Here is a 9452-nt window from a genome sequence, read left to right as displayed (position 1 = left end):
CTGTTATTTCTTTTCCTCTGCTGGCTTTGGGTTTGGTTTGTTTTTCTTTTTCTAGTTCCTTTTGGTGTAAAGTTAGGTTGTGATCTTTCTGTGTTTTTGTTGTAAGCATTTAAGGTTATGAATTTTCCCTTTAGCACTGCTTTTACTGTATCCCATAGATTTTTAAACACTTGTGTCACCTTTGTTGTTCAGTTCAAAGAATCTTTTTATTTACATCTTAATTTCCATCCTCAGCAGCAAGTTGTTTAATTTTCACGTGGAGTGGTGCATTGGTCCCCAGGCCACTGTTCAAAGCTCAGGTGGGGGGCTGGTGAGTCTCTCTCCATGGAGCTGGGTGTTGCCAGAGATTGCTCTGCCCTGGTTTCCCCATGGTGGTGGCAGTGGCTGCTTGGCAAGGCTATCTAGGCAGTGGCTATGGGTGTCAAGGCTGCAGGCATTTGCTCTACCCAGGGATAGGTGCAATGGTGGCACATGGCAGGGGGCAGCTCATGGCTAGTAGGTCTGTGGTGGAGCATTGGACCACAGGCATGGTGCTAGGAGGCATGCAGGACTGTGGGGACAGGCCTCCAGGTGGCTAGGACTCTCTCCCTATGCAGGTCCCACTAAGGCCGTTGCCATGGAGTTCTCGGGTAGTATTGGCACCTGTTCTGTTTGAATACCCCAGTGGGGGGCACTTAGCTCCCCATCCTGGAGCATGCGAGAGCATCTCCCTGGCCTGGCAGGGGTGATGTGGAGGCAGTTGTAGTGAAGCTGATCGGTGTGTAGACTAGATGCTCTGGATCTGAGATCTCAGAATGGCATCAGTTATAGCAACCCAGGAACAGAAATCAAAATGTCCCTGCTATGCCCACTCTCTGGTGCAATGTTACTGTACAGTTTCTAAGCAGCTCCCTGATCAGAATAGAGGCCTACAGTGGTGGTGGGAGCTCCCTCACAGCTTGGGTTGCAGTATCTGCTGGGGGAGCCTAGAGCTCTCCTCTGAACTTTTTCCATGTGTGGACACATCCCCACGTACCTTTTGATGTTGTCTAGTAGATCACCCTAGATCCCTCTCCTTCACTTTGAGTGTATCCTGCCACTTCTGTGATGATTTACAATGCTCTTTCCAAGAAGGTCCATCCATAGTTGGGCATGTACTTGCAACTTTCAATCCTCTCCTTGAGAGTGGCATGTGCATGCTGCTTCTCGTTCTCCACCTTGCCTGGATTCTTCCAGTGAAATTTTAAACAGATTAAGTAATAAAAAGGGAAATTGGTGAAAGACAGGTTGAGATTAGGACTAGTGGACTTGGAGCCTTTCCCAACTCTATTTAAGTGCCACTGTGGTCATGGTTTGACTGTGTGAAAATAGGTGATAGTTCAATTTTAAAATTTGTTCATTTTCTTTCTTACTTGGAAATTCATTTTAAATAGCCATTGTTGTGGTTTCTATTGTGTCAACTTGGCTAGACTGAGCTGTATTCCTCAGAAGTCCCTTTTCTGTATGTTTCCAACTAGGGTGGGCTGCAAGAGAGATTCTTTTGCAAGATTTTGAGGGAAGAAAAACGGCAGCATCTTTGCAGATCATACACGTTGTTTATCGGTGAGCTTATCTCATTGATGTGAAGCAGTGGCTGGGACTACAAAAGCAACACCTTCCTTGGGATCCTCCATTAGGTTCATTGACTCAAAGGCCAGGTATGTGTGTTTATCCCTGTGACAAAGGATCCTGGCTACTGCAGTACACCTGTACCATCAAGGTCAGAGGCAATGAGAACTGACACCAGTTTCAGTCTGTCCTTGTGGATTCTAGCACTTGCTTGTGGGTTTCCATTTATTCTTGCTCTCCCCAATTTTCTGTCCTTCTTCCCTTCCTGACTGCTTGTCTTGTGGTCTTCAACCACAGCATCAGAAGCAAAAGGAATTGACATATCGATTGCTGAATCAGCTTCTATGATTACATAAAGTCAACTTTCTGTAACATTTCCTTATCATATTATTTCTTAGTGGTTCTGTCTCTCTAATGGAACCCTGAATGATACATCCAGTAATTCTACCTTCTTATTTCTCCTGTTCTTTCAGGCAAATTTGGAGCCCAAAGTGACTGAGACCATGGGGGGAGGAAATTATTCAGTGGTGCATGAGATTGTGTTGGTGGGACTTACCAGTTCTTTGGAGATGCAACTTGTCCTCTTTCTAGTTTTCTCCGTGTTCTATGTAGCAGGTATTTTAGGAAACTTCCTCATTGTGCTCACAGTGATCTCTGACTCCCATTTGCACTCCCCCATGTATTTCCTGCTGGCCAATCTCTCCTTTATTGACATGTGGGTTTCCTCCATTACAGTTCCCAAGATGATTTATGATCTTTTCAAGGAGAGAAAAGTAATCTCTTTCCAAGGCTGCATTACGCAGATGTTCTTCGTTCATGTTATTGGAGGAACTGAGATGGTTTTGCTCGTTGTCATGGCCCTTGACCGATATGTTGCTATATGTAGGCCTCTCCACTACCTGACCATCATGAACTTCAGAACTTGCACTTTCCTTTTGGTGGCTGCCTGGACCATTGGAATCACCCACTCATTGATCCAACTTGTATTTGTTGTAAATCTACCATTCTGTGGCCCCAATGAAGTGGATAGCTTTTACTGTGATCTTCCTCGATTCATTAGGCTTGCCTGTACGGTCATTTACAGATTGGAGCTCATAGTCACTGCCAACAGTGGTTTCATCTCTCTGGGGACTTTTTTCATCTTGATTATCTCCTATATCTTCATCTTGGTCACCGTTTGGCAACATTCTTCAGGTGGCTTGTCCAAAGCCCTCTCTACACTGTCAGCGCACATGACAGTGGTGGTTTTATATTTTGGTCCGTGCATCTTTGTGTATTCATGGCCATTTCTCACAGTGCCTGTGGATAAATTCCTTGCCATTTTTGATGTAATAATTACTCCATTTCTGAACCCTGCCATCTATACTTTTAGGAATAAAGACATGAAGGTGGCGATGAGGAGAATATTCAGTCAGATGTTGAACATCTGGAAGCTGTTTTAAGCGATTTTGGTATCAAGAAAGACAAGCATCTCTAAAATCCCTGGCCTATGCTGCAGACACAAATCCAGTGAAACGTAGCACCATAGATGCTTTGCTTACTAGTTTAATTACTAATGTGCAGGATTTTCTTAATGTATTTTTTGACCATACCAAGGAGGATATGGAACTCTTTCTTACAAAATGTGTTGGAATAAAAAGTATTAATATAGAACTGTTTCCACATTTACCCCCACCCCCCCATTCCTGATAAAGACAATTCTGGACTGGCCTATTATATCCTACTCTGCATTCTGAGGATGATCCTCCCTTGTCAGATTGAATTTTGGGGTTTTGTGATGCAGAATCTGAATAAAAGTGCTTTGGAACCATAAGAAAATTTGCAATTATTAGGGATAGTTTTTTTTTTTCAGACTCTGGGGTTTCCACATGTGTGGAAACAGACTTGTGAAGAAAACAGATGAAAGATAAAAAGAGAATTTTAAAGAGATATTATTATCTATAAATTACCCTTCAATATATAACGCCCTTCAATAAACAAAAGTAAAGAGCTAAAGTTATTTTAAAATTAAAAAAAAATTTATATTTTATCACAACATTAGCCTGAAATTGGATCATTAGGTTATGGCTTCTTAAGCATTTCAGCTAGTGCATATGGTAACTGTGAATTAAGCCTTATAATTGCTCAATTTCATTCAAAAGCTGTGTTCCTTTACTGTCGGGGATTTGAACAATGGAGGCCCAGTAAGGGGCAAAGACAATGACCTATTTAATAATTCTTTCCCAGCTTGTGCTTGTCCTACTTACAATGAAATTAGCAATCATTCCTCAGAGGTAGGTAAATTCTTTTCTTTTTCAGTGACATGGTTACAAGCACAGACTCTGGAGCCAGACTGTCTGCTTTGAAATCTCAGCTTTGCTTTTTATTTACTCAAATTGCTTAACCTCCTTATGCCTAAGTTCCATCATCTGTAAAATGGGGCTGGGATGAACTATCTGAAATTCCCAATGTTTGACTGCTTTTGACTTAAAAAAAAATGGCAGTTCCTTACGACTGAAGATATCTTCCTTATAAGGTTTTAAGGAGTAACTGGACTAATATTTATAAAAAATGCTTTAAATAATTCTTGGTCTATGGTGTTATATAAGTTCTTGTTGAGTAAAATGCAATAAAACATTAAAACCCCCTCTCAGTTTTGATGATCTTTTATGCTGTCTACAGATTGCTTCTTTTCTTTCTAACTCTGTTCATCAGTCTTTGATCAAGAACTTATTTTTTTCCTAACAGGACTAGAGTGCATATTCTTCAGTTATTTAAAATGATATAATTTCTTAAATATAGAGACTTCAAGATTCCTACAATTCAGTTAATTTTCTATTCTTTCTTTCTTTTTCTTTTTTTTTTTTTGACAGGGTCTCTGTTGCCCAGGCTAGAGTGCATCATAGCTCACTACAACCTCAAATTCCTGGGCTTGAGCAATCCTCCTGCCTTAACCTGCTGGGAATACAAGTGCCTGCCACCCTGGCCAATTTTTCTATTTTTTATATAGATGGGGTCTTGCTCTTACTTAGGCTGGTCTCAAACTCGTGACCATCTTGGCCTCCCAAAGTGCTAGGATTACAGGCCTGAGCCACTGCACCTGGCCAACTTTCTATACTTTCTTTACCTTTTCTTTCTCTTATAATCAAACTGCCTTCTTCATGCTATGTCACAGTTCTATGAAGCTTGTTTTGCTTATCTATGGTGTTTTCGATGTGCTAGAGGAAGTTACCAGGCTGATTAACTTACAAAAATTATATATAAATAGAAATCCAGTTGATCAAAAAAATATATTGAATACTCACTATGTTCTAATTCCTGTGTTAGGAACTGTAGAAAATGATGTTAGAAGTATATAATCCAATTTTAGGAAGGGACAACAGGTCTCTGAAACAAAAAATTACTGCAGGTAACTAAAGGGTATTGTAAAGTGGGTAGACTCGATGAAGGTGTTTGAGCAGATGGGATTCATAGACTTGTGAATGTTATGGATGGGGCTGAAGCCCATGCTGACCAGTCTTCTGAGGTCACTGCATGCTCTGGGAAGGACAGAGCTAATGAAAACCTCTGCTAAGGGCAGGTTGATACCACAGCGTAATTGGGGAGGTTAACCACCTACTCTACCTCATTGCCTAACCAAGGTCCACAAAGCCTAACTAGATCTGACCCTACCAACCTCACTGGTTGTTTTTTCATGCCACTCTTTTTCCTGCTGGATGCTCTGAGCCATTTTGGATTTTCTGTCACTTTAATATAACAAGCTTGTGGCCTCCTGAGACCATTGGCTCTTCCCTCCACCTGAAGAGTGCTTTGCCCAGATATATGCAGGGCTGGCTTCTTCTTATCATTAAGGTTTAAACTTGAGTGTCAACTCCAAGAAAAGACTTCCTATATACAGAAGTTCCCTCATGGAGAGAGTGACATCCCAGGGTGGCTGACTAGAAGCCCATAGAGCTCATGTCTTCCACAAAGAGAGCCAAAATAATAAATAAATAACTACATTTTAATAAAAGTAACTCAAGGGGAGCACTGGAGTACATCAAAGAAGTAACTGAAACCTTGAAACTCAGGACATAGAGAATGGAAGGAAACATTGGCACTCCACCACCCCATCTCCCAGCCAGGATAAGCTGGGAACAAGGAGAAACTTCTTCCTATGGTGAAAAGGTAGGCAAGATGATCCCAGCAGCCCCCATGAACACCTTGGACACCTACAGTCCTCACCACTAGAGTCCCTTGCAGCCCTCAGAGGCACTAAGACCAGCTGAGAGAGCTGCCTGGAGTCCACACAGCTATGCTCCCCCAAGAGAAGGAGCTGGCACTGTGCCTCACCCCTGTGGCTTGTATGCTATGCCATCTTGGGACTAGAACTACTGTTGGAGTGTGTCTTTCCCTGGGAGTGAGTAGCCATGGTACTCTGTCATCCCTGAGGCTAAACTGCTGCAAACTACCTGCCTGGTAGCTGACATCCCCAAGTTGAGCTAGGAGCAACTGTTATGCCCTTCCCTATGGGGCCAAGCATCAGTGGAGTGGCTCCACCTACCCTTCTCCTTGCTCCCTCAGGCTGGAGCTGAAGCTGTGCATACTCTCCTGAGAAAACTGCTTTGGCAGAATCAGTCCGTCTACCTCTCTCAGCCACGGCTGCACTTTGCCCCTAGTGGCCTGAGCTGAAACTGTGCACTGCCTCCTGAGGAAACATTTCCTTGGCAGAGCCCTGCATCCAAGGGAAATGGCGCCTAGGCAGCCCAGAACAGTCATGCTTGATGGACCTGAGCTGAAGCAGCATACTGCCCCCATGGGGAATAAGTGCCTTGGACAGCTATTGCACCCCAGGGCTGAGCTGATGTAGTACCCTGGGTCCCAGGCACACAGAGCAGTGGCTGAGCTGAGACACTCCATCCTACAGGCCAAACAACTCTAGTACTTTGCTTCCCTTGAGCTGGGCTAGCATGCTAGAATCTGAGCTGCTGAGACACTTCTCTCCCTGGAGAGTGGGGTCATTGCTGTGCTTCTGCCTGTTCCCTGGGGCCCAAATAATGCTGTGCTTAGCCATTGTGGGGAACTTGCTGCTGCTGCATCTGGCCTCACAGAGTCTGGGATTCTGCTGAACACCACCATCCCAGGGTCTAGAGTTACCACTACATGGTATCTTATCACCAGTGACCTGAGTTGTCCCTGAGCGTATTAGCTCAGGTTCCTGAGTTTGTGGCCATGGCCAACTTCCCAGGCCTCAAACTCCAAAGAACTCCTTCTTTCCCAGAGTCAGGCCAGTGCTGTGCTCTACCTTACAGGAGTAGAATCACAGCTACAACATTGCCCCCTGTGCCCAAGCTGCTGGGGGTGGGTACCTCAGAGTCAAAGATCCTCTCTCTGTGGGCAACCTACATCCAACGCTGTCACAGAGAGAAAACCTGCACCTCAAAACCCTGATGCTGTAATAAGTTCATGAGATCCTGACCCTAGGACTCTGACCTGACAGCCCCTCTGAACACCTGCACCTGGAACCCAGCACTGCTGCTGTTGCTTTTTGGCCACATCAGACCTGACACCAAGAGAAATATCCTTGGCTAAGTCTCCCCATTGTGGGGAAAATGAGAATAGGAGGAACCCCAAAGCCCTTGTCACCAAGGACATAAACAACCTACAACAAACTTCTACAGCCTAGGCTACTGATGTGCCCACAGTTATTACTGACATTGAATGCAGCTGAAGAAGCTGCCTGGAGACTATACCACTGCATCTCTCTGGAAACAGAGCCACCACATCCTTTCCAAAAACATACTGAGATCCAAATGCAGGTGAAATCTTTTCGTATGAGAGTCACTCTAGAAAGTCTGAAAGAGGTGATTGTTCTACCAGATGCACAGACATCAATTCAGGGACACAAGAAACAGGAAAGAGCAAGGAAATATGATATCACCAAAGGAATATAACTGTTTAGTAATAGACCACAATGAAAAGGAACTCAATCAGTTGCAGAAAAAGGAATTCAAAATAATAATCATAAAGAAACTTGACAAGGCACAAGAAAATACAGATAGATGGTTCAACACAATCAGAAATGAGAAATTCAATAAGGAGATAGATATCATAAAAAAGAACCAAGCAGAAATCCTGCAGGTGAAGAATTAAATAAATGAAATACAAAGAGAGCTTCAATAGTAGACTTATCAAGCAGAAAAATGAGTCTCTGAACTTGAAGATAGGTCATTTGAAATTATCCAATGAGAGAAAAAAAAGTAATAAGAATGAAAAATAGCAAAGAAACTCTGCAAGACATATGAGACACCATTAAGTGAATAAATATTCATATTATGGGAATTTCAGGGAAAAAAAATGGAGAAAGGCATAAAAAACCTATTTAATGAAATAATAACTGAAAACTTCCTAAGTAGTTTTGGGGAGAGATATGGGCATCCAGATCCAGGAAGATCAAAGGTCTCCAGATGGATTCAACCAAAAAATGCCTGCCCAATGCACATTACAGTCAAAACTTCAAAAGTCAAAGACAAAGAGAGAATGGTAAAAATAGAGAAATGCAGCAAATAACATATAATGCATCAAATCACATAAAAGGGAATTCCCAATAAAGTAATGCAGATTTGTCAGCAGAAACCTTATAGGCCAGGAGAGAATGGGATAATAAATTCAAGTGCTAAAAAGAAAAAAAAATGCTAGCCAAGAATACCACACCCAGCAAAGCTATCCTACAGAAATGAGGGAGAAATAAAGTCTTTCTCAGAAAAGGAAAAACAGGGAACTTGTCACTGCTAAAGCAACCTTGCAAGAAATGCTGCAGGGCATTCTGCATCTGGAAGTGAAAAGGTAACAATTATCATTATGAAGACATGCAAAGTATAAACCTTACTGGTGGCTGGACATGGTGGCTCACGCTTGTAATCCTAGCACTCTGGGAGGCCAAGGCGGGAGGATTGCTTGATCTCAGGAGTTCAAGACAAGCCTGAGCAAGAATGAGACCCTGTCTCTACTAAAAAAAAATAGAAAGAAATTTGGCCAAGCAACTAATTAAAAAAAAATAAAATAAATAAAATAAAAACCCCTTACTGGCAAAGCACATATACAAAGAAGGAAGAGAAAAGAATCTCACCTTAACAGTACAGAAAATAATCAAATTCTAATGGTAAACAATAAATGAGGAAGAAAAAAACCAAAGGATATACAAAACAACAAGAAAACAACAAAATGACAAGAGTAAGTCCTCAATTTTCAATAATAACCTTGAATAGAAAAGTGGATTACATTCCCCACTTAAAAGATGTAGACCGGCTGAATAGATAAGAAAAACAAGACCCAACTCTATCTGCTGCCTATAAGAAACTCAAACACCTGTAAAGACATATATAGACTGAGAGTGCAGGGAGAGAAAAGATATTCCGTGCGATGAAAACTAAACGTGAACAGGAGTAGCTATAGTTGCATCAGATAAACCATACTTTAAGTCAAAAACTTTAAAAAAGAAACAAAGAAGGTCATTATATAATGATAAAGGGTTCAATGTAGCCAGTGGATATAACAATTTTAAATATATATGCACTCAACACTGGAGCACCCAGATATATAAACCAGACATTATTTGATCTAAAGAGAGAGATAGACTCCAACACAATAATAACTGGGGACCTTAACACTCTACTCTCAGCATTGGACAGATCGTCAAGACAGAAAATCAGCAAAGTAACATTGGATTTAAGGTGCACTTTACACCAATTTTATCTAACAGATATTTATAGAATATTTCATGCAACAGCTGCAGAACACATTCTCATCAGCACATGGAACATTTTGAAAGGTAGACCACATATTAAGCCACAAAACAAGTCTCAACAAAATTTAAAAGAATTTAAACCATATCAAATATCTTTTCT

The 9452-nt window shown here is 41.8% G+C and overlaps 1 protein-coding gene across 1 annotated transcript; it reads left to right on the top strand.

Moving 5' to 3' along the window:
- Positions 1-2090: 2090 nt before the first annotated feature.
- LOC123632811 (olfactory receptor 4F3/4F16/4F29-like) lies at positions 2091-3029 on the top strand. Its single transcript, XM_045543527.1, has one exon. The coding sequence runs from the start codon at positions 2091-2093 to the stop codon at positions 3027-3029; it is 939 nt and encodes a 312-aa protein (XP_045399483.1).
- The last annotated feature ends 6423 nt before the right edge of the window (positions 3030-9452 follow it).

This window comes from Lemur catta, chromosome 1 (genome assembly GCF_020740605.2).
Source record: "Lemur catta isolate mLemCat1 chromosome 1, mLemCat1.pri, whole genome shotgun sequence".
In the NCBI taxonomy this organism is placed as follows: domain Eukaryota; kingdom Metazoa; phylum Chordata; class Mammalia; order Primates; family Lemuridae; genus Lemur; species Lemur catta.
Note: the sequence above shows the minus strand (reverse complement) of the source record. Positions and strands in the feature narration are given on the sequence as shown.

Bases quoted from the DNA above. Each gene is read 5' to 3' on its own strand.
- LOC123632811 (XM_045543527.1), top strand. From the start codon at position 2,091: ATGGGGGGAGGAAATTATTCAGTGGTGCATGAGATTGTGTTGGTGGGA.